The 26,233-nt window shown below is 40.9% G+C and overlaps 1 protein-coding gene across 1 annotated transcript; it reads right to left on the minus strand.

Annotated features, from left to right (window-relative positions):
* Positions 1 to 7,270: 7,270 nt before the first annotated feature.
* On the minus strand, positions 7,271 to 17,037 carry sik1 (salt-inducible kinase 1). Its single transcript, XM_079662902.1, has 14 exons — positions 16,773 to 17,037; positions 16,057 to 16,260; positions 15,843 to 15,959; positions 12,996 to 13,059; positions 12,696 to 12,857; positions 12,281 to 12,405; positions 12,059 to 12,182; positions 11,750 to 11,970; positions 11,385 to 11,531; positions 11,085 to 11,195; positions 10,758 to 10,983; positions 10,389 to 10,643; positions 10,094 to 10,283; positions 7,271 to 9,971 (listed from the first exon to the last, which is right to left on the minus strand). Exons 2-14 carry the CDS (start codon positions 16,207 to 16,209, stop codon positions 9,452 to 9,454), a joined length of 2,415 nt encoding a protein of 804 aa, XP_079519028.1. The 5' UTR covers positions 16,210 to 16,260; positions 16,773 to 17,037; the 3' UTR covers positions 7,271 to 9,451.
* Positions 17,038 to 26,233: the final 9,196 nt, after the last annotated feature.

Below are 26,233 nucleotides of genomic sequence, written 5' to 3' on the forward strand. Positions count from 1 at the left end.
TTTGGTCTTGTAGGCTTGTGTATGACATGGTAGCTCCTTTCTAATGATTGCATTTTTGATGAGAACATAAACAGTCAATTCACACAATTTCACATATTAGTCCATATCTTCTTAAGAGGATAAGGAGTGAGTTTTAGGTTACTGATTCAAGCGTAATGAGCTGGTGACACTTTTGTTGTACTATTTATTTTTCAAGCCCCACTGCTGTACATAGCCTACCTGCTTTAACACTGAAACAGAAATGCTACACAATCTCAAGTGGTGGGAAGCAGCTTACATTTAATCAAGCACTAAACCTAAGTACAATGTATATTTCTTTAAGACATATTGGACTTTTTACCTCAACAAAATATGACACCTCCTCATCTCCACCGCTCCCATGTTTTATTTTGTGTTGCCATAAATTAGTCTCTCTGCGTTTCTGCGCTGGGCTAATGCTAATGCTAATTATGCTAATGCGAGGATAATAAAATGGTGGCTTCACAACACTTTTTTAGAGTTTTACGGGGCGTGGTTTGCAATCCGCCCAGCCAATCAGAAATATAGCTCTCTTCTCACAAGAGAGCCGCATGAGAGTCACTGCTCTCTAGCAGGGACGGAAAAGGTGGTAAAAAGGTTCTCATGAACTAATTTGAGTTCCGGCTCTTTTTGGTGTGAACGCGACATTTCGGAACTATATCGGAACTAAAGTGGGAAAAGTACTGCGGCGTGAACACAGCTCTTGTCTTGTGTCAGTTCGTCTTGTCCTGTCTCCATGTCAGTAGTCTGCTTACCAGTGATCACTTATCCGATCTCAAGCCTGATTCATGCTCCTGAATTACTTTGTAAGTTTTGTTCCTCGCTTAGTGAGCGATTTTCTTTGTGCCTTTTTTGAGCCTTTTTTCACCTCGTTAAGAGTGTCGATCATTTTTTATAAACCTATTTTGGATAAAGTATTGTACTCATACTTTACCTCTGTCTCCCGGGTCGTGCATTTGAGTCCTTTACCTTGTGTTTCAAAGTTTGTGACAAATATACATTCATACTATGCCTAACAAATTCAGTTACCAACACCAGGGCCAAAGCTACAGTTGAGGACAGCAAGATGGTTTTCTTAATACTTATTCCTGCAAATTTAGAGGGTGGTCGGAGGAACGGGATGGTTTTCTTATAAGCCAACTATAACATTTTCCATTACACCATTCCATTGTGTAATTTCAAAAAATTAGTTGTGTTTAGTATTCTTCCATAATATGTAAACAGTATTAATTAATTGAAACAGATACAGTTTCAGAGTTTGGTTGGAAGCTAGTTTAATAAAATCTTAGATGTGCAGTGTAGGAAATTTGAGGCCTTAGTGCTGGTCACCTGTAAGCTTGGTGGCTTCTTGCAGCTACAGTTAACACTAGTGGCGACTGTGGCTGTGAGGGAGTGTGGTCGTCTTTCAACCAGAAGGTTGTGGGTTCGATCCCAGCCCATGCAGTCAACATGTCGATGTATCCTTGGGCAAGATACTTAACCCTGAGTTGCTCCCGGTGGCATGGCCAACGGTGTGTGAATGTGTGTGAATGTTAGGTCCTAGAGTAAGGTACACTGCTCTGTATGAATGGGTGAATGACATGTAGTATGTAAAGCGCTTTGAGGGGTCTTAAAGACTGGATAAAGCGCTATATAAGTACAGTCCATTTACCATTTACTAGTAATTACTAATGCTTTGTTTTAGCTCCAACGCTGTGATGCTCCCCAGCTACAGTCCTTAGCTGTGTCATAATTTTGGTATGGATATGTGGATCTAAAGATCAGGCTTAACCTGCACCGCCTTCACCCAATGGGACACTCAAGCTTCCCAGAAACCAAATCTACTTGGGAGGTCATCATCGACAAGCATAGTTCAAATTCCCCAAGTGTACAATATCACCACAAAGGTGCCCACAAACATCCGACGAAGTAAATAAACAAGTCTCCCAATGCTTCAGTTTGAAGAGTTAACAAATGACAAAAAGTGCAGAACAGTAATCTAAAAAACTTTTACATTTCTCAGCAGTGCCATGTGATTAACATCATGTGCAGGCTGTTGACAAAAACAAACTAGAGAGTTCTTTCCACGCTTTTGTTATTCACTTCCTCCAGAAGTCCCATGAGCTCTGGTCAAGTCAGTTTTAATTTGACAGATTTGTCTCAGAGGGTTTTAATCCGTCAACAACATTTATCTTCTTAGACACTTAAACTGGTTTAGGGAAACTCAAGTCAAAGATATTTACCAGTGATTGAGCTTAAGTGGCCAATAAGTATAGCACATATTATCTACTTCATAGTAATAGTAAAGCAATGTCTTTCAAACCTGTAATCACTTTGGTTCAGTGGATGCTGTACAGTGGTTTTTCTAGAAAAATATAATATGAGGGCAATACTGTGGCGCTGATCTTGTATATAAGACATATCAATTATTACGAGAACATGACGCCCTTATGCAAGATGGAGCCGCGGACATAAACAACAATACGACTTCGGAGCTCCGTAAAAACAAAGCTGTCCATGCCATCTGACGATCTATTTGACAAGATTTTCACTTTTTTGGAGTAATTATACATTTTTTGATGAGCAAAAACATTGTTTTCTATCATCACTTCACACAGCATCTTGGTATGAGGGCGCAGGGCCCCTGTTACCCGGTTTAGACAAAACCCTTCTGTAGATATGAAATATGAAATTCACATCAGAATCAGAAATGCTTTATTTGTCTCGCAACGGGGAAATGTACACGACAACAACATCTATTTGTTGCTCCTTTTTAAGTTGATTAAAGTTAGGTTGTTCCCAAACGATTCCTGAAAATGTTTCCAAAAAACATGTTTATGGACATTAGCCTAGTATAATGATAGCACTTAATCAGTTCTAGCTCTAAATCAGAGTTGTCTCAGTACTATGATATATTTTCCTCAAATGTTTTCTGCTGATAAAGTCTTGGGAAGGTTATTTTTTAAACAAAACATCTAGGCTTCCTTTGGCTGCTGCTCGTCCCAGCAGGATCAATGAAGTAACTGATGTAGCAACACACTCTCTTGTCGAGCACTTCCGATAGTTGTTTATTTACTTAACTCTAAACCACTAAAGTTCCACATATCCTCTGGTATTCATACTCGTCCTGATTATTGGCAGTGACGCATGTGTACAGTGTCTCACTCACGTTCGCACAATTAGGAGGGTGCTAATCTCACATAAAGGGGAGAAATCCAAAAGCCCACTGCAGAGGCTTCCTGATAATATTGAGTGTTTTCTATGTGCTGTACTTCAGGTCAGTGGGTTTATGTGTACAGTATCTGTCCCACAACAACGTTTCTTATGCAACTGTTCCCCGGGCTAATGGAATATAACTGTTCTCATGTGTCATAATTTCCATTTTGTCATCAGACATTAACTTCCCCTCTCGTTTATAGATTCTCATTGGGAAGTTCGTTACAGTATCTCTCCCCAGCCGCTGCTTCCCCCCCAATCTTCTGTCTCTTCTGCTTTTGTGGACACAAATACATTTGGGAAAAAACTCTGTGCTCAATGCACTTTGATAACCTAAGTTACTTATTCAAAAATCTCTGAATGTTTTATGGCGAGCGTTCTTTGCGTGGAACCTTGGATTCTTTTTACTTTCTGTACGTGTGTGTGTGCATGTGATGATGAGTGTGCTGGGGAGTACAGAGGGTGAGAAAGGTCCATCGAAGTAACATTTCTGTGCGTAATACTCTTGTCAAAATCCCCAAATGCTTTGTAAATTCCACTTTCTGGATTGGATTTTCTTCTCTTACCAATTGGTAGAAGTGTATTTAGTGTGGATGAAGCTGATATAATTATTTTTCTTGTTGAGCACCCATCTCAAGAAAAAAACACACAACTAGTTGTGTCTCCTAAGCCTGATGTAACTAATACAATGTGCCAAAGGCCTCCTCTGTTGTTCAAAAACAAGGACAAGGACAGTTCAGTAAGGCTTGAGATGAAGAGGAAGTATACTGGATAATACATAAACAGGATTTCTCCAAGTATGACAATATCAGTACATCATGTGTTAATGTATATTTATTTATGTTTTTCTGCAGCCTCTGACAGTCACAACACAGTTACTTATATGCATTATAAAGACTTTTCAGTCACAGCTCTTAATTGGTTTCACACTGTAAATAGTCTTACGATGTGGCATAATGGAGTGGTGCAGGAACAAGTCCTAAAACAGGGGCAAACAAACTTAGCGGGAGTGTTTACGTGTTCGGCGTAATGACGTACAACGTCCTCGACAACTTCTGTAGTCCTATTCAGCCACTTGTTAACAACCATCGCTTTTCAGACACGTAAACTCTTCAAAAACCACCAGTGGGGTCAATGCTGATGTATTTAATGTTGTAGAACAAAACGTGATCCGTCTCTTCAATGTGTGTCAACCACAGACCTTATTTCGAGCTATTTTCCTAAATCCTATGGAGGAATCCCATTGATTCTGAGACATGGGAACCGGTAGTGGTAAAACGCTAACTCACTTCCGGGTTTTAGGACTCGTCACTGCACCACTATAGGACTACAGAAGTTGTCGAGGAAGTTGTACGTCATTACGCCGAACACGTAAACACTCCCGCTAAGTTTGTATGCCCCTGTTGTGCTTGAAAGCAAGTACCTGCGCTCTTGCAAACTGTTAAAACAAACGCTTCAACTTGTACAATCTGTATTTTTGAATATCGATCTTAAGTTGGCGTGAAGTTGAAGTCGTGCGACCCTGCTGTACTTGGCTGTAGTTCGTTTATAGCATAACGTTAGCATTTTGCTTCTGGCGATCATGCATTTTAGCCATGCCTCATTTCGCTCTATTTGCTCTATTCCAGCCCTGTCTTCACAAGGGCTGATTCTGTGGCAAATGAGCTGCAGCTGACCACGCCCCCTACAAAGGAGGGGTGCGAGGCACGAGCGTCATGTTACCATGCTGTTTCCATGCAGTTACCATGCTGTTACCATGCTGTTACCATGCTACGCAACCCCACATTCCCCTGATAGGTGGAGAGTTGCCCATATAGGCGGAGCACCCCGTTTCTGACGTCAGAACAATTTCAAATCTGTATCAGTCTGTATCAGATAAGTTAAAGCCCCGTTTTTAGAGATTTGGGTATGGAGGAAAAGAGGGAGGGTTGTGTTTTCTGACACTTGGTGAGTTCCCTGACACACCGGGGACACATATTCATGTATAAAAGACGTACAAAAGTGCATTTTGCATGATAGGTCCCCTTTAAATCACTACACTGGCTCCCCGTGGAACTGAGGATCGAATTCAAGGTCTCCGTTCTCACCCACCAGTGTACCCATGGAACTGCCCCTCCCTACCTCAAGGAACTCCTCACCCCCCATACCTCCTTGCGGACCACCCGCTCCAGCAACTCCAACCTCCTCAGACTCCACAGGATCAAGCTCCGTACTATGGGAGACCGGGCAATCTGCTCGGCTGCTCCAAGTCTGTGGAACGCTCTCCCCGACCACAGAGCACCAAAGACCGTGGAAACGTTTAAAAAAGGCCTCAAAACCCATCTGTTCAATAGAGCCTTTCCCTAGACCTTTTTATTTATTACCACCCTTTTATTTTATTTTATTTTTGTTTGTTTTGTATTGCTTTTTATTCATTCTACCGTGTTGTGTACTGTTTTTATAGTGTTCATGCTCACTGCTTGTAGCACTTCTGGATTTGAAGTCAAATAGGAAGTGCTTTATAAATTAAACCCATTATTATTAAATAAGTTTCTATATCTTAACGCATAATAGTTGAAATGTTCTACTCTAACTGTGTTTATGTGGGCACCGTTTACACCAAGGCAAATTCCTCGTACGTGTTAACCTACTTGGCTCTAAACCTGTTTCTGATTCTGATTGTGAAAAAGAACATGCATTAACAAGTCAGATGGTCACAGTGTGCTGTAGCTCGTTACGAAAAGCTTAATAGCTCATGCAAGGTTCACGTCTGCAGCAGGCATCAGCTGATGACATGATGCGTTTGTGACGTCTGTTTTTTTAAATGCATGGCATTCCTTTTACGCTCATTCCCACAAGCAACTCCTCAAGGGTCATATGCCAAATGTCACAGTATTCGTTACATGTATAAATAGGTGTGAACATGTATGTGTCAGACAGTGTAAATATGTACATGAAACAAGCAACAAATCATTAAGTCTGGAAAATGCAGTTCTCCTACAGGAGTTCAATCTGAGTTCATTTTCTTTCTTTTGACTAAGTGGAGATAACGAGCACGCAGCCAGAGTAGAGCAGCAGAGCTCACTTGGATGGTCTGCCTTCTCCTTTTGCTGTTGCGTCACTCCATTCTCACATGGCCTTTCCTGTTAGACGTCAGACACCTGTCCATTCTCAGTTTGATGAATAAGCGGCCAGCAGTAGGGCCATGGGGGTGCAATGCATCATCACTCTGCATCACAAGATAATCATAGGGTGCCAGCGAGTGCATCATCAGAGAGCCTCGTCATCAGTTGGTGGAAGAGGGTGAGGCGTCATTAGAAGTCTTTAGTCCGGAAAACGCACTGGTTATTCTGCTCCTGTAATAACCCTGGAGTAGGGAGACTTAATCAAGTTGCTATCAAAATATTATAAAGATAAAACAGTATTTAGGAATACACAATGTTTTTATCCCACCAGAATTATTATTAGCGGTTGTTAAGGATGTTAAGGATGATTATTAGTATTATAGACAGGTATTAAGAGGTATTGCATATCTATCATTAGATTTAAGGATGCAAAAGGTTTTGTTTGTCACATGCTCATTCAGTATGTGCGAGAAATCTAGATTTGCATAAGGCTGTGCCTACAATGCCTACGATAATCACATGTGAGAATTAAATACAACATGTCAAAATAGAAAAGGTTAATTCTACATTTATATCTAATTTAGTATGGCATTCTTTGCTCACTTAATGTAAATAATATCCTACTTTTATTTTGTGTTAGCTGTAAATTGGCCCTTCAATAGTGTTTTAATTGTCAAATAGTTACAGTCAAGTCCTGTTTTATTTTGATTTTTGAAATGTTTATATTTTATAGTTGTTCATTTTCTACTCTTTTTCATTTCTAATTATGTGCAATGCCTTGTTTTTTAGCTTCTGTCACAAAAACATTTCCCAATTTGGGATCCATAAAGTACATCTTATCTTATCTTGCTTTGCTTTAGTGGTTTCCTTCATATTTCTTTATCATAATGAAATATCGACCGACATGTTGACCGTAGATATTATATAAGTAATTGAAAAACATCAAGACAACAGACAGTTTAGGAAGGGAACTTTATTTAAATAAATAGCCACATAAATACACAATCTATCTTGAACTGACATTCTCTCTCCTTTCTCTCTCCTCCTCACTCACTCTCACACACACACACACACACACACACACACACACACACACACACACACACACACACACACACACACACACACACACACACACACACACACACACACACACACACACACACACACACACGCTCACACACACATGCTCACACGATCAAGTTACAAACCAGGAAATAGAATCTTATTTTTTTTTATCAAAAAAGAGAACTGCATCAAGAGTCTTAGCGTTTCAATAGTTTGTGAAGAATTGTTTTCATAATGAGAAATAAAATATAAATAAAGTGCAATTTTCGCTTCTATTTACACAGCAAGTTCAAAGGTCCGATACAGAAGAAGAGAGAGAGAGGTCCGAGAAGGTCTCAAAAGGGCCATTAAGCTTCTTTCTTTAATGTAACGATCGGAGATGAAGACCTCAGATCAGGAGCTTGTTCAAAGGCACAAGTGTTTGTAGTGAGGGCAATAAACCAAAGTTGTTCTATAGAAACATCAACACTTTTTCCAAAGCAGAACTTGGTTTGCAAAAACACTGCTCTTCTACAAGTTGTTTCACAGATATGAGAGGGCTTAATAAGCTTATAATATTACACATCTCGTTCAGCCTTAAACTGTGTGAAGTTCAGCTTCCAGCACAACATAGTATTGCTATATCCTGACTTTTTTTTCTATTCTAGAAAAGTACAAAAATGAATACCACCATGGTAAGCTATGGGTATAGGTAGCACTTGTAGCTTCGGGATTTGGTGGTAGCCAGAGTGTTCCCATGGCAACAGCTAAGGAGATCATGTGAAATATGTTTGCTAACCACCTTGCTACATTTTGAGACAGCATTCAAAGTGAGTAGTCAGTAGTGTATCTGATAGATCACCCATCTCTTGTGCTGTTTGCTCTTTGGTAAAACCCAAATTCTTCCTTTCAGTTAAAGAACTACAAGCATGCTGTGAGAAGAAACAACATTTTGAAATGTCTTGAGTCTTTTCTCTCAATTTCTACAGTAACATGTTATTATGTCACATAAATAGTACCTGTTCTAGACAGCTAGCTAGCACAGCAAAGAGATACATTACAAATAAGAACACAAACACCTCAGGCAAATGTACATTTGACCATCCTATATAAAGCCTTATGCTTCCTTGGTATTTCAATGTGAAATATTGCACATTTCCCACAGTCTTTGTTCTGTGCATTTGAAAATGTTGTTTCCTCTGATATACTGGGATTGACACCATTTTCTTCGGGAATTCTTTTTACAGGTTTCTAATTTGTTGCCTGTGGAGGTAGTAAAAGCATCTAACGGGAAGGTGTTTATCAAACAAAGGAATACGGATCAGTGTATCCACATGTGTAGGGTGCCACCAAGCTGAAGGAATGTACCTGTTGTGCTTTACTCAATCAGTGAGACACCATCGTCCTTCAGTTTTGGCTGATGAGGATGTAGCAGTCTTTTGCGGCTTGAGGTAAAAGCAGCATTTGCGTAACTATAATTATCTTGCACAGAAGAAAAACAAATCACAGTTTCAATACAAATGAACTCCTTCAATGAAGCTTTGGACACTATACTGCATGTTAATTGCTACAGAGAGATGTCTCTTTAGAAAGGCGAACAAAGTGGAAAGAAAATCATTTTGGTCTTCTGTCCAGTCAATTGAAAAACATAGAGAACAGGAAATGACACAAAAGTGTCTATAAACAAGAAGAAAGAGGGAGCCTTCCTGTTTTCAACAGAGGTCACGTCTCAGAAAAACAGCATCAAAGCACGGGAGACGCAACTTTATCAGCTACCGTCAACTCCATTTCATTCAAGTGACACTATCATCAGGGCGCTGCCTTTCAGTCTATTATTGCTTCTCTTGCTCTCTGATACGGGTTTAGCGCCTTGTCCAGAGTCTGATTATTGCTTAGCCTTTAGCTTATATGCTATTAAAGTATACCCAGCATACACATTCTCCCATGTGTACCGCATGTTGTTAAATAAAGTGTTCATGTGTCGCTTGCATCTGCTTTTGTTCTTCTTCCTCACTTCTGCTTTTTTTCTTTTTACGGCTCCAAATCTTTATCTTCCACAAAGAAAAACATTTCTGGTCGTGATCGTTTTACTTCACCATCACACAGCTACTGAGCTGCTGCTGTGTGGACAGACACGAGTCCTGCTGGTCCGGGTCTGTGCTGGAGGCCGAGTCCGTGCTCCACGCCTCTGGCTTGGACATGATGGGGAAGGTGCCTTGTGTTGTCGACTGGGGCAGCTGTTGGAGGCCGATGTGGGAGGGAGGGGCGGTTTGCTGGCTGATGTGCAGACGAGCCTCAAAGAGGTAAGCAGCGGAGGCCACGGGGGACAGAGAAGAGGCGTAGCAGTCTGAGGAGGATGATGAGGAGCAGCCGGAGGAGGAAGTCTCCAAGCTCTGTTTCCACGGACTGTGCTGTAAACCCACTGACGTTTGCTGAGGAGGCAGGGCGGAGGGGGTAGGGGTGTCAAAGATGGACGAGGAAGCAAACACTGTAGTGGGTGGAGGAGAGGGTGACGGCTGCCGGGCGAGAAACAGCAGGGGATTCTGGGTAGATGCGATCGGAGCAGCTTGGACCAGAGGCTGAGGTTGGATCTGGATCTGTAGCATCCTGAAAAATAAAGACAGAAGATCAGACTATTAACATCAGGGCTGTAAAGTCTGACCTGATTGGCCACCTCAGACATCAACATCAACAGTGTGCTCTTGAGTAATATTGCTCACGTTTCTCACCTTTGCTGGTGCAGCACCTCCTCCAGCATGCTGCGGTGTTCAGAGAGCGCCGGACCCAGAGACCCTCGGCTGCCGCGGTTACAGGAGGGGGGAGGAATGACTTGCCTCGTCAGACCTTTGATCTTATTTAATCCCAGAAGCCCTTTGGTGCGTGTGTTTTTCCTCAGCTGCTGCCGGAAAGCTTTGAGGCCTGTGAAAAGACAATGGAAATTATTGAAAATGCTCCTTTGATCGCATAAAGTGACAAATTATTAAAAAAAAAGAGGATGAATCAGAGTGGATGAATGCACTGTACCTTGTGAGAGGGAGGTGTCAGAGGCTCGGCGACCCTCCTGGAAGCTGACAGCGGGCAGGCTGCCCTGGGCCTGGGGCAGGAGGTGGGAGGAGAGGGTCAGGTGGGTCTCAGCAGGCAGCAGGGCTCCGCTTTCAGCACGACAGGCCAGAAGTGTTGACATCCCACCCATAGCATCCTGCAAAGTGTGGGCTTGACTAGACGAGGACTTCAGACAGCCGTCAGAAGAGGCACCATCGGAAGGACAGACCACAATGCCTACAGAAACACAACAGGCAAAACAATTAAAACGTTGGATATGCAACAGTGGGCATCAAAATGTGCTGTATAGTGAAGCCTTTCAAACTAATGGTTTATGTATAACATACTTACATGGAGGGTTGCACTGGTGGAAACGGGCCGACACCTCAGCCAGTGTGTGTCTGCGGGAAGTTGTGCTGGGAGGGAGCAAAGGTGTAAAGGTTTGTGTTGCCTCCTCCTCCTCCAGGTCTCTGGGTCGCACCTCTTCACTGATGCTGGTCTCCAGCAGGCTGTTGGGGGAAATGGAGCGGTTCCAGAGCAGTCGGTTTAGGCTGGCCTCCACTGGAAACACCACACGCTGAAACACAAAGAGAGGGACCGTTAGTAGAAGATAATGGCAAACTCTCGTAACACTGAGCTGCCGACAGTAGAAGGCTGTCAAATGTAATCCATTTTTACCTGAAACAATCCAGCTTGGTCATACTCCATCTCCGGGTACACTGGAGCAGTGCTTTGGGCAGGAATGGAAAATGCTGTAGATGTAAAGCTGTCAGCTGACTCCATGATCGCCTAGAAACAAGCACAAGGCACACAACGTTTTAGAATCCAAGTATAAAGTGGCAGGTTACATCACAATGAAATGGAGGGCTACAGGAGATAGACAAGTCATAGAGAGTGCACTTTTGATCTGTACACTATCCTTTTTGCCAGCCTCTCTAATCTGACGTTGTATGACAATCAAATTGCTGGAGTGCTCACCTCTGGGCCGGGGGAGTCGGAGGTGCTCCTGGGTCTCTGGCTCCAGGTCTGCTGGCGGCTCAGCTGCTGGCTGCGGTGCTCTCTTACTCTCTCAAGCAGCAGGTAGTAGATAGCAGAAAAGTGGTTGTAGCTGCTGCTCTGCAGAGACTGTGGAAAAGGACAGACAGCAGATTAGTGGTGTTGCCGTTATCCTTCTGTGGCTCTTAATGCCAGCTTGTATCTGTCACTTTCTCTCTTTACAGCTTACTTTAGCTCTTCTCATCTTTATTGTTAGAGTTAAAGCAACGTCTGTGTTCGAGCTTGCTGCCCTTGTTGAGTAAAATCTCTTTGGAGACGACATAGTAACAATTGAATCTTGAATTCACCTCAATAGTTTTTTGGCGGTCGATGCCCAGTGTGTTCATGATGCCCAGCACTGGTTCACTGTAGTCCCCCAGGTTGGAGTTGTACTCTGTCAGGGAGTGGCTGAGGGTCTGGTGGGCGGCTGTGGGGTCTGCCAGCATCCAGCGGTGCTGCTTGATCTGGGCCATGGTGATCCTTCGGGACGGGTCCACCACCAGCATCTTACGGATCAGGTTTTCACAGTCTGGAGGACGGAAAACAAGGAATGAGTCTTGGATTCACAATTCTTGGAAGATTAGACAGTATTTTTTATGATTGTGTTGCCGTTATACCTTGAGACATGAAGAAAGGGATTCTGAATCGTCCCTCAGTGACTCTCTGTCTCAGTGCAGGAAGGCTGGGTCCATCAAATGGAAGCGAGCCGCAGACCAGAACATAAAGCACCACACCAAGGCTCTGTGTAGAAAATAGCAAAAGGGAGAACTTAAGCATATGAAGGGAAAAAAAATGCTGGAATTAATAATGCTGTCTATATATTACTTCTATCAGCTTACCCATATGTCCAGCTGAGGCCCCTCATACTCTTTCCCTTCAAACACTTCAGGGGCAGCATAAGGCGGGCTGCCACACCATGTAGCCAGGGGCTCCCCTGCATTATAGAAGTTTCCGAATCCAAAGTCTGTAAGACACAGAAAGAGATACACAAAACTGTCATTATTCAAACTTCTCAGTTTTCTCTGTTTCCAACATGAGGAGCTCATTGCGCTGAAATTGATGATGCCTTTCAGTGTATTTGTCAGTGTCATGTCCTTATCATTGTCGAAATACCAGATCATAATGAGCCTTAATATATAGTTTCCCACACATGAGACAGACAGGGGTATGAAAAGATAATATTAGATTCAAAACATGCTTTCTAATAAAAACAAATTAACCCTTCTAATCAAAGTCACAAACCATTAGACCTACCGGCTATTTTGATGTTCATGTTGGCATCCAGCAGCAGGTTCTCGGTTTTAAGGTCACGGTGAACAATGTGGTGTTGATGGCAATAGTCCACAGCTGTAAGAATCTGCCAAAACTTCTTTCGCGCCTCATCTTCACTCATGCGGCCATTTGTCTTCAGGTGGTCTGTAGGGAGAGAGGATATTTGAATTCAATGCCAAGTTTCTGACTTGAAAATGTATATTATTTTATCTATTGGAGAACATATTTGGCCAATATTCATTTTAAAAGTAAAATATAAAAAAAATTGAAAGCTGAACTCACCAAACATTTCTCCATTCTTCGCATACTCTGTCACAATGTACAGCATGTCTTTGGTCTCCATGACCTAAGCAAAAGGAAACAAGACAGAGTTTTAACTGACTATGCCATTGGCAGCTGGCTATGACACAGTGTAAAACCAGTTCCAAATTCATCTGTTTAGCCCGCTCCAGGCATCTCTTGGCATACGAATGTTCTAACCACCAAATTCCTCGTCTCATTATTCCCTGTATCAATTACTGTTAAAAACACACCCAAAAGGGAAATGTGTAAAATGCATATCTTTCGCATAGAGATGTTCTTCCTGAGGCTGACACTCGTTGGCAACCGTCCTAGTGTTGTATTGTCAACTCTACTCCCCCTATCTCTTTAATTCCAGGAAACTGAGAGACAAATTCACATGGGGCAGTATTCACGTGTACATCTAGTGCAGGGGTGTCAAACTCAAGGCCCGGGGGCCAAATCCGGCCCGCGACTTCATTTTATGTGGCCCGCAAGAGCTTGCAAAGAATATAATAAGTTTATTATACAGTTACATGCCGCTTTACAGAAGCAGGTTGCCCATAAACTACATGTCCCACAATGCATCTCGTTTTGTGACATGCTCACCGAAGAGACTTGCAATTATTTGCCCTGGACTTCTGCTTTCAAACGTAGTTAGTTATTACCCTATCCGATAATAATCCAATTCAGAGGCAATAATGTAATATAATACATTATTTTATATATATATTTTATATTTATATGTATATTTATATAGTTACAACTGGCCCTTTGAGTGCAACCATAATGCTAATGTGGCTCGCAATGAAATTGAGTTTTACAACGCTGGTCTAGTGTATCAGAAACACCATGAGTGCAATCACTCAATACACTCTTTGCACTATGTAGGCCGGAAAGACGCAATTCCCAATTCATTCCTTGAGCTCATAAAAAGCTCCCATTCCCCAGGAGAGCCCTCAGGAACAGGGCAGCTGAGCAGAAAGGTTGCAATACAAAGACATTTTTTTTTTTTCAGAAGACAAAGCCCTTTCTGGGAAAAGCTGCTGTGAATCAAATGTCACAAAAGTAAACTGAATACTCCAGCTTAATCTTTTTCATCCACCAGCCCCTTTAGAAAACCAAGAGAAGGAGGATTCAATCCACCGCTCCTCAAAGCGGGGGGGGGGGGGGCAGTCTTTGTCCGTCCGATAGGGCAGCTCTCCGGGGCTCTGTCACCTTGAGGTGCTGCTGACGTCAGCACTGAAGAGCAGGCACGGCACGTCAAGCACCCTCAAGCTATCCCAGAAGGAAGATTACCTCCTTAACGTTCATATTTTCCATTTTGTTTTCCATAAAGTAGCTTTAAGGTTGTTTAAGCTGCAAAATATTCTAACCTAAAACATTGGTCTCCTTATTCCATCACATGCACATATTTGACAGGTTTTGTGCAGCATTTGATAAATATTGCTCATAATTCAGTCTGATATAATTGATAATTCCATATTATTTCCGCCATGGATTATCAAAAACGTGGTCATTCTTTTTCTGTCAATTGACTAATCAATTAGGGGACTACATTATTGCCGCTTTAGTGATTATCTGGCAGCTCCTCCAGTGTGACGGGATTGGCTCGAGCCATCCCCTGAATAGGAAAAAGCAGTTACAGATAATACAGGGATGGATTTTTTTTGTGTTTGAGATCAGCAGAGGTTGTACTGCCGCACAGTAGTGGGGTGTTGTTCAAGGGGATAAGAGGAATGTGCCATTTACACAAGGTCAAACAGAGGAGACAAAGAGAAAGGGAGAGGCTTAAATGATCCTCGACTAGAGAGGGGAAACGAAATGTTACTCTCATGAGACCGGTTAGAGAAGCAGCAGCTGATTTATCAGCCAAAAGGTCTCAGACCACCTCCTCCCCTTCATCGAGTACCAACCATCTGACTCGCATCACCTCAGACAACGGGCACGCAGATAAAAGAGGATGCATCACAAGCAGGATACAAACAGAGGTCATCCATGTTAGACTTGAGAGCCACCTTTACCTTGACCTGATCATAATCCAATCTAATGCAATTATCGGTATATCCTTTTCTCGGTTAACAGTTAACAAGGTGATTTTTGTAAATTATTTACATTTCTGATATAGATTTATGGACAAATGTCTCCGTCTCGACAGGAGCTTGTTTGATTTGAGACATGATTTCACAGTAAATACTGCTTAGCTTCTTAAAATCAGACATTAAGTAGGTCTAATCTCATATAGCAGAACAGCACAGAGCTTAAAAGGGCAGAATGAGTCCAAATAAAGAAAAGAGAAAGGGCATTGTATGTTTTTGCCTTTTCTTGCCAGACACGAGCCAGAACACCAGAAAGGCCATCCGAGGAGAAATAGTCAATTATTTCCACTAAGTCTTCAATTGAATTTGCAGTAAAGCTAATTGGGTTCATGTGAGGTACTGACACTTTGCACCAGGCTTTAACGGCTGGTAATTGGCCTCGATGTCCAGACCTGTGGACGAAGCTTCAACCAGAAGCGCTATCACTACAATCTCTTCTACCAAAGTCTTGCAGTGAGCCGGTACAATATCACTTGGTTAACAAATTCTCCTTATTTGGCACGGCCGCATCCACATATCAATGATAACAACCACACTGTAACTGAGGGAAATCAATGTCCCCCTATTTTGCAAAGCTCTCCACACCATTGCATTTTCCCTCCCAGATGCATGCGTGTGTTCAGACTGGCTCTCTGCACTTGGGGCCGTCACACAACCAAGCTTCACCATTGAGGATGTAATACAGGTTGAACAACTACTGCTGCAGCCATGCATAGAATAACACTGCACAAACATGAACAATTATACACACCTGGTAGAGTTTGATGATATGAGGGTGGTTAAGCAGCTTCATTATCTGCACCTCTCTGTATATTTTCTCCAGGTTGGAGGGGTTCAATCTGGTCTTATCAATGATTTTAATGGCCACCTGAAAAAAAAGATAAATTGTAAATGTCAAAAAACAATAATTTGAAAGGTTATGCATCTTTAAAAAGCAGCCACAGAATTATAGCAGAGATGCTGACCTGTGTCTTGGTGACTTTATGTCTGGCCAGTTTCACCACGGCAAAGTTTCCCTTCCCCAGTGTGCGGATGATCTCGTAGAAGCCGACCTGCAGGGGTCTTCCCTGGGCCGAGCTGGACTGAGCCCCCTGGCTGCTCTCTGTCAGGATCACCATGGTGCATCAACAGTCTGGAGTTACTGCGTTGGGATAGGTTTGGGTTAATACCTGCAAAAACACTTGCTTTAATTTCACTGCATATTCAGATATAATTTATATAATTGCATTACATTCTTATTTTGTGATAGGTAGATGTACTGGTGTGCACCAGTGTGCACCAAAGGCAGGGCTCTACATCACATGCAGCAGGGTGAAAACTTGCTTGTATAACAAATGATGTCAGTGGGAGAAAGTCTCACTGGAGTGGACTGAGTAAGGTTCAATCAAAATGTTCTTCACAGTGTTATCCTCCAAAAATATTTTTTTAAACATACACTTTTTCGAGTTTAAAAAAAAAAAAGGATCAAAAACGGATAACTTCTCCTAATGTGTTAATCATATAGAATTCATTTGATTAAAAAATCAAGGTCACTTTTGTTCATGTTAAATAGAAAGTAAAAGACAAATCAGCTTAACTAAAAACGAAAGCACTTTTGGTTGTGCAAGAAAATTACAGAAACGGTTTATTGCCTCTGAGGTAGTAAAAAGTAGGTATTTTGGAGAGAGGAGTCTCGTCTTACCTTAAGAATCGGACATAAACCACCTTCTCTCAAAGTTCCCAGAAAAAATGTAAACCATTCCACAAGAAGAGGGAAGAAACAACAACGACAGTAGGGAGGAAAAACTGTAGAAAATACGCGCGGAGCAACTTTTTTCTTCCCGTCTTATTTTGAGTTGTGAGTTCATACAATAAGTTTCTCAGCCCGGGACTCGGCTGCGACCGTGTGTATCTGTGCGCTCCGCCGGAATGCAGAGCAGAGCCTCGGCACTCACAGGGGGAACTCCTCCTCCTCCTCCCCCCGCCACCATAACAAATTGATACCCACCTTATTAACGTCACACCCGCGTCAGAGCTCCGAGCTGGGTGCAAGGCAAGGCCGGGCTCGAGCGCAAGTCACTGTTGCCGAGCAACCGCGAGGCTCGGTCGTACGGTGACGCGAGTGCTGATCAGTGCTGATGGAGGGGTTGCCTGGAGATGTGGACGATGACGTCAGTGGTAGAGATATGTCACCACGTGATGTTTCCCCGCTGCCTCGCGCTCTCACTCCATACAGTCCGGGTGCGCGCGCGGTTCCAACAGAAACAGGAAGCAACTGGTGATCTTTTAAAACAAATATTACTATTATTATTGAGCAATCAAATGCACATTACATTTCATTTGACGTGAAAACAATGATCTTAACTAAAGGGTATTAAAATATTTAGTTATTAACATATCTATAGTACGTCAAAGCTTTTATTTAAATTAGTTCATTATGTTTATTACTTTATACTATTCTGCTTATATTATATTATTATCTTACATAGAACTCAAATAATTAATGTGAATTCAACTCAAGTTAATTTGGTCACAGATCATTAATAGGCCCTTAGGAATACTTGTATCTAGGCTACGTTTTAAAATTACGTTTTTCAGGTTTTCTTTTTTAAAATGTATATTGTTGCGCAGGAAGTGCAAGAAAATCCAATTTGCAAAAAGCCGGTGGGACTGAAAGAGAGAGGCAACACCGTATCAATCAATGTGAGAACAGCAGTGTGTCACTGAAAAGAATAAGACTTGCAGGAAAATAAGGGAGGGGGAGTGTTACCAAAGAATGAGAAAAAAGTTGCATGAGAACTAGTAGGAGGATGCGGTTACGATGGAGACAACGTGCACACACACGCAAACATCCATATAACTCCTCACATTAATGTATTACAACTCAAATGATTATCTGACATATTATTTTATGAACGCACAGTTAAGAAAAGCAGTGCAAGGGTTGTGTGAAAAAGATTAGTATACAAACTTTCTCTGTCAATAAACTGTCTAAAATAACCTCGCTCAGCCTCTAGATATTTGCAAACCATTACTTACAGTGTTAGATCTCAGCTAGTGTCATTGTTATTTATACTGTCATGCTGCTGATTTTCAGTAATGACAGAGCTGCTGTATGTTTAGCAGCAACAGAGGTTTTCTGACAGAGCTGCCATTTTGCCTATCGAGATGAGGAGAGAAATACAGTCATTAGTCAAATATAAAAAAACTAAAACTAATTTGATGTCCATAGGTGTTGCAGGGGATTCCAGATACATATAAGATGCATTGATGGAAACTCATATGTGAAATTGCAAAGAAAGCTACTTATTTATTAAGCAGCCAAGCTTAGAACAAAGTGACACAAAAATGACAGGACCATATGGCCAAGAGTGTAAACAGTCAGTGTGACACCCCAAGAACACCAACAACTCTATTATAACATGTTTCAGATGGGACATACTGTAAAATTTCATAGCATGTGAATACAAGTAAGTGCAGGTTAGTGTAAATACCATACCCAGTAGAGAAACAGTTCGTACCCTCCCACAGTCTGAAATGTTAAAGGAATGCAAACTTCATGCAAAGTGTCCAAACTGAAATGTCATGCAATATTGTGATGCACATTTACAACAAATCCACACAGCCCACGCTGTTTCGTAACCAAATGTCTTTTACCTGTTGCCATTTGAATATCTGTCTGACTCCATTTTCTCAGTGTGAGCAAATCATGTATTTACCTGAGTCAGATTGTCCAAGTATGACGGGGGATTTGTTTTAACAAATATTTGTGATAAAGCATGAGCTCGCGTATCTAAGAGGATGAGATTTGAATTGAGACTACATCACTTTTGCTGAACACTTCTTCTATGAACATGAGTGGTAACCCTACGCAGCAAGTTTTTGTATTCATAATTACTTTAACTTTTCCTTTCTAAAAGAAGGAATATTTGTGTCTGTCATAAGATAAATAATAAAGCTTTAAGTTGAAAAAATCGGGGGAATCCTTCATTTTAGATTGAATGGAGCTCCTGAAGTCTTTCATGTTTAATGAGATTAGATCCTAAATGAATGAATAACAGGAACAAGAGAAAACAAATGCCCCCTGAGGCTAGTTACAGAATATAAAATTGATAAAATATGAAGATAAAAAACAAAAATTCAATGGGGCAGGTTTAAGACAGATCATTTTATAGTTCTCCTCTTAAGAACAAATGTAATCAATCATGAGATCATTTGAGAGCCGCTCTTGTAAAATACAAATATGCCCATTGCCCAGAGAAGAAATGTGTTGAACGTGAGCCAAACCACATTCAGCACAAACCAGTCTAACAGGCACAACCTTTAATTCCTGGTAATAAAAAGAATACTGGCCTCCCACACACTCTCACTTTCTGTCATATACACAAACATGCATGCACACACACATATTCACAGTCTACGCATTTTTTATCTCTTTAAGTGTCAGCATTTTTGTATTTATTCAACACTATTAATTGCTCATCGTAAACTTGTCGATGAACCTGCAAAATCATTTTGTGTGTGCAGAAAAGAAAAGATTATTCCTGCTCTGTCATGTGCTGATTACAAAGAAATACAAATACTGTATGTACGGTTGAGCAGTGCTGGTTTTGTCCTCAAGAATTATCAGCGTTTACTAAAAACAGGTGACTTATCAGGCACGTTCCACTGCACATGTATTCCCGAGGACAGTTACAGGCATTTTTTGTCTGTTTGTGTGTTTTTATCAAATGTGGGCGCACAAAGGTTGCCTCAAAGGTTATATTTGCCTCTTCAAGCACTTAATTTAGTTGAGGAAATACACTTTCCCGTGCTGACTGACAGTAATATATGTATGACAGCATGTAATGAATCACGCTTTTCAGCCGAGGACTTGCTGCTCGCTTAAATAAGCATATATTTACGTGGAATCTTTTCTCCAGTACTATAAGTGGGTGCTGTCTAAATGTATTGGAAACGTCAATAATGGCAAACGTCAAAGAGAACCAAGGACGGAAATTATTCACAGTGGAGATTAGAACATTAACTTCTGTAAATCTTATTTCATTTAGTTATGCCTAACGATCAGTTGTAATTACTGTAAATTATCATGTCCCCTGGCTGCTCTTTAAGACAATACTTATCAGCAGAACAATCCTTTGAAGGTTAGATGTGCGTCTACAAAACAATATTAAACCTGAACACTGTTGAAAACATGGCTCAAACTATTGAATTCAGAAACGATATATCCATACATTTAGCTACAATTGAAAGCCTTATCTCCGTCAATGAGGTTATGTTTTTGGTTGTCAGGATCATTGAAAAACGATTGGAGGTCCATTTAACCTAAGGGTGAAAAGTAAGAAGCTATTACATTTTTGGAGCGGGTGGATTCTCACATATTTTTTGCTTAATGGCCTTGGTGAAAGTCTGATAAACACCCTATTAAACATTAGGCTACATATGCTCTTTGTAATACTTTTCACATCCTGTGATCGTCCAGCTGTAGAATCACTGCTTTCCTTTTCTAATAGTTTCTTCTGTACGTCTTTTACATGACCGCAGTGACATCTGTGTCGCACATCACCACTCAAAGTGTGATACTGTGTGCTCTGCAGAACATCTGTTCAGCCTGACCTTGACTTACCGAAGAGTCATTGTGGCTCTTTTCAAGCTGGCCACACATGCTGCCTGATATTTTCATGATGTAAAATCACATTTAGTTTATGATACAATTGCAAGGTCAATATTTTTTACAACTGCCTATAGATGTTTTATATGCAGGCATTCTGTATTGGTATTGATATTCGATTATAAACTGATCATGTGCAATAAATGTAGACAATAAGAATGCTGATGTTTTTCCGGCCTAATATTTAGCATGTTTGGAATTATGCTTTAGTGTGGTAACAAGCTAGCATTTGCTAAATAGCAGTCGTGTGAAGTACAGCTTATTTGTCCAATGCTCTGATTTATGACCAAATATCTGCAAATGTAATTCATCTATACTTCACATATGTGCTCATTTGCAAATGCTAGCATACTAAAAAGCTAAATGAAAATGGTGAACATGGGAAAAACTACACCTGCCAACACGGCGAGCTAGCATTGTAAATACTAGCATGTAAGCATTAAGCTCAAAGCACCACCGCCAATTCATCATCAGCATCACAGATTCGCTAGCAGGACTGGTTCTCTTGTTACTTTATCTACACTTAACATAATCCAAACTCCTTCACTTGCTGTAATGACAGACGTAGTATTTGAACAAAGATAAATAAACATCTCTTAAACCACTTTAGCCTATTAACCGCTACATCAACAATACATGTCATTCTGCAAATGCTGTGAGGCGTATTCTTATTATATTCACGGTGTATCAGTAAATATTTTTGCAGTACTTCATCAACATCACTATGTCATGTTCCCAGACACTGTGTTGACAGATTACCTGGGGTAGATGTTCAACTCACTAAACTCAGTCCATTTCTTTTGCTATTTTCTTTTGCAACCTCTGACAGTGCGTGAAAGGCTCCTTTGTCTGATCTTTCGGTGTCATTGTGTCTCACGGAGGACAGGGGTACCATTCTTCTTGCTAATTACCACTGGTCTGTCTCCGATTGTTGACTTAGAAGGAAGGGCCGGCCTCGTGAGCTTGTGCGTCAAACGACCATCCAGGAGGTCCAGCACCAGCCCTTCTCAAATAAACAATTTCAGTGATGAGAGCCTCACAGATCTCTCACTCACATAAACTCAAACATGTTTCTCTCACTGATCTAAGGGGTTTGTGGTTTAAAATATTCTATTATCAATGACAATATGTCACTGATTTATGATGTTTCAACAACAATGTTTTATTTATAGGGAACAAGAAAAATAAATAATGTTTGACTTGGCTCAGTATTGTATGTTTATGGAAAACACAATATTTCCTAAGAAAATAAATGATAGTAGACCTGTCATTTCGATGCTTTTCCTGAGCAAAAGTTTAGTGGTAAAGACCCCCAGGGTGCCAGAAAATTGAAAATACTTTATTGATGTGAATGATTTGTCTTTCCACTCATAAAACGAAGCAAAACCTACAGATGGATAACCTGAAAAATGTTCCGCTTTTGATAAAAACAATCAACAAGCTTAAGTGTTCAGCTAACTGGCTAGTGATAGTAGAAATGCAATTTTTAACAAAGCACATATCTTATAGTTTTTTACACATCTTTGTCGAATACACTATTCTTAATTTGTCAATCTCAACATTTTACTTTTCGTTAAATTCATTTGAATAACATACCAGATTATTATTCTAGAAGAAAAAATGAAATATGTGCTTTATTTTTATTTTGAAATGCGGAATGACTAGTTTCACGGTTTCACTTCCTTTACTTAACTTAAAGACCTGACCTCGGTGAAATAATCCCCTACAGCAGAGGTCGGTAGGTCTTGCTCTCCCTTAATTGTAGCCGGCTTGCTGCACATTATCCTTGAGAAACCGCATGCTATGTGCAAACAAAGCATTATGTTACATAAACACTGCTCAAAAATCAGTGGGCTGTTTTTTCTGCTTTATCTTTGAGACTGAATTGTTATTCCTTAAACAATTGAAACCAAAACGTGTCACCTTTTGTATCAGCTGACTTGAATGTATCAATGCTTTTATTGGGTTTTACTTTGATGCAAAACATATGTGAATTTGAATCACAAGGCAAAATGATCTGCCCATTCAATACCCCTGTTAGCTACACAGTAACAAAAGCCTTTTCTGCTAAAGAATGCGCAGTGTATTGTATCAACAGAGCTGCTGATACAGTAATCTGTGGAGTCAGTTATTTCAAGATGTAAATACCTGGGTAGCGCCTGTGTCTGCACACCAGGCTACGCAGAGCCCTTATGAATGTTCGTGTATGCAAAAGCCCCTCAGGAGACAGAGCCATGTGCGTCATACCACGGATCAGTCTATTATCCAGGGCTGAGGGTGGCAGGAGAGGGGGTCGGGGTACCCAAATAGGTGATAGTAAGCTTGGCAAGGAGAATGAAATGAATTGTAGATAAAGCACAGTGACAGATACAATAATTAGGTTGTTACAATTAAAAAAACAGGAAGAGCATTATTAAATGATGCAAAGATGGCATGGGAAAGAGATAGCACAAAAGAAGGAAGCATTAAGAAGAGGTCATCTTTGAGTGAAGCAGAGTGATGCACCTCTCAAAGCGATTGAGTGACGTAATGCTCCTTTTTCTACTCTCTCAAAAAATACTAAAGGTGAGGATTCTTTAAGGCTGTGTGTGTCACGTATTCTCTCTCCACTCCAGCCACACCCAGACACACACTAAACCAACAGGGGATTTACAGAATTGAGCTTCTAATGAGGAAATAGATGTTATATATGGGACAGTGGAAAGTGGGAAAAAAAGGCAGAACCTGATTAAAATCATGTACAAAGAAACAAATAAAGCCATCATTACTACCCCTGATGTCTGGATTTAGAGGGGGATAAGGGGTTTTAGGAATTTAAAATAACCAAATGTGAGCAAGCAATGTTTAGCAGGTGTATGGTTACTATATGTTCACTATAGTTTAGCATGTTAAAAGCTTCCAGTTTGCTCATTGATTAGTTGGTAGCTTTTGGAAAATCCACACCATAACAATACTTTCCCAGTATTTAAATAGACCTTCGCTTAGAATAAAAAAAACTTGTAAAATGTATACTTTACACAATATGGGACCATAGAAAAACAAATAAAATTCATTGGATCAACAAAGACATTGAGATACATCCATGAATGTCTCAATCAAAAATCGAATTTCCTCTTCAGCAATGTAAACCATCTGCCACGACTAAGCTATGTATACCACCTAATGTCTCCAACATAATTTATTTACTGAGGCGATGAATAACAAGTATGACCTGGAAGTGACACTGAGTTCAGATGGAAGGAACGTTTCTGTTTATCCCTGTAGGTGTTGCTTCATCTTGTGTCCATATGGTCTGTCATCTGGGCCCCAACAGCCCTTATCTTACTAGAGGAAGGAGAGGAAGAAAAGTGAAGCGAGAGCTGGAAACATGTACAAATGTCTTCAGGGCAAGGTTAGTGAGTGGTTTTCAAAGGAAGTAACCACCCAGGTCTGATTGGCTAGGGGAAGAACAGGCTATAGTTACACATGATTGGTTACATGATTTGGAGTGGGGACCATTCCCAAATACATGGTTTTGCATGTATAATTCCACCAAATTATCATTTCTTTGTTAACTCCAATGTCTTAATTGACTTCCTCATTCTCTTTTTAAATGTCTTCCACCTGACTTCCATTGTCTCCCTGCACTGCTGAGGGTTCAGAGCACAACAGGCTGAGTGAAACGAGGGGATGAGATCCTCTACTGCACCAAAGCCAAATAAGGACAGCTAGAGCTGGTTTCAAGTCCGGCCAAATCTGGCACAACAAGTTTATCCAACTTTACTATCTATCCAATAAGAGCTGAGAGGTTTATATATAGTGTTGCATGTTTAATTTGGATAAATGAGACATCTCGTCAGAAAGTGATGTAATCATTATCGAAAACCTTCCATCTCCAGCTTCTCTTTTATCTTCTAAACAAAAGTGCTTCTGTACCACTTTCATCTCTTCTGAAGTGTTCCATCTTCCTTACTACTCCCTTTCCTCATGCTCCGTACACTGGGGGATTCACAGAGTCTGACCCTTAATGCTGGCTGACCACTGTACAAACACACACACGCAGTAAGTGCAGAACATATTGCTGTTTTTATTTGCCGGTATGCCAGTGATTTTGATTTGCTAGAGCAATAACTCCAGAAAATGTATTGCAGCATCCCGCAGAGCCAAAGGACTTTTGGGTCCATTTAGTCACACATACTGGTTTTTTCATTTCTTTTTTTTGCCAAGTGAGACTTTCCTGATTTTAAAGTACAAGAATGCACACGCTACAGAGAACAAATGGAGTAGAACACAGTGTACTCAAAACTCAGTGTGGGGTTGTGTGTATTGTTGTTCATTTCAACCATGTGGGGACCTTTTCTCTTTTGGGCCAAACGCACCAAGGTCCCCACAGCATTACTGTAATCATGACATTTCAGGGTTAGGGCAATATATCAAATATATTCTGTTTACATGTGACTTGTTCTAGGATACTGTCATAAAAACAATATCAATTGAAACTTAACTTCTTAATTCAATATCCAGTGATTAATGAAAGAAGAGTGTGCGTGTGTTCAGTGCAACTGTTTTACAGTTAAAGTTGTCTGATAAACTAGCAAGTATTTCTCTTTTAATTCAACAGCTGAGTTCTAGTTCTGACAATAGAAGAAGAGAGCATGAATGCTTTTACATGAAGTCTTTGAACCATCCAATACGATTTGCTCTGGTGCAACTGTCTAACATGTTGACAGGCACTTCAGCTGACAGTAAGCGCTCCCCTGTTCGAGCGCCGAGTGTTTAGCATTGTGTTTGATTTTGTTGCTAGGGCTTTTGTGAGATAAAAGCAGACGGCAGATAGTTTGACACAGTTCCTCCTCTGTTCTTGGTCCAGCTCGACCTGCTCTCTTCATCTAACAGCAGACCACCCACTGCTCACTTTAATGATTAACTTCAGATTAACTGCAGCACAAGTCCTGCTCTTGTTTCCATCTCCCCTCCCACTCCCCCTTTTTTCCTCCATAGTTTATCTACTTCCACTACCTTCTCTGCAGCGAGTAAATGTCAGACACTTAGTGCTGAAAATAAATATACAAGAGAGTGAAGTATCCAGAGGAGTACCCTGCCACACTGTGCTGCAGTATCTGCACATCCCACCTAAAGCGCACCATCCACAGTCAGACCATTTTTAACAGCAGAGATAAGAGAACTGTCTTAATCAGCCCTTTATCACAAACAACTATTATCAAATAATAAAGGATATATCTCTCAAAAATGTTACTTGTTCTCTCATTAGGTAACCTCCAGCTATAGCATGGAGCACTTAAGGAAAGTTTCCGCCTTTTTAAAATTGTATCCATACCTGCACTATATGTGTCACACATCATTATCTCAATGTGAAACTCTGTATAATTAGTGTCGGTGACATTTTTTCATGGTGACATTTTTAAAGCCATAATCATGTTTTGAAGGCATGAAGAAGAAGGTGTTGGGATTGCTTCTTTGCAGGAGTGACAGTATAAATATCCTGGTAGCAG

Source organism: Notothenia rossii (genome assembly GCF_949606895.1).
Source record: "Notothenia rossii genome assembly, chromosome: 2".
NCBI classification, from domain to species: Eukaryota; Metazoa; Chordata; class Actinopteri; order Perciformes; family Nototheniidae; genus Notothenia; species Notothenia rossii.

Coding starts and splice junctions, on each gene's coding strand:
- sik1 (XM_079662902.1), bottom strand. CDS start 16,209: ATGGTGATCCTGACAGAGAGCAGCCAGGGGGCTCAGTCCAGCTCGGCC. Junction 13,060..15,842: donor ATATCATCAAACTCTACCAG/GTGTGTATAATT, acceptor CCTTTTGCTTAG/GTCATGGAGACCAAAGACAT. Junction 9,972..10,093: donor GAGGTGCTGCACCAGCAAAG/GTGAGAAACGTG, acceptor TTTATTTTTCAG/GATGCTACAGATCCAGATCC.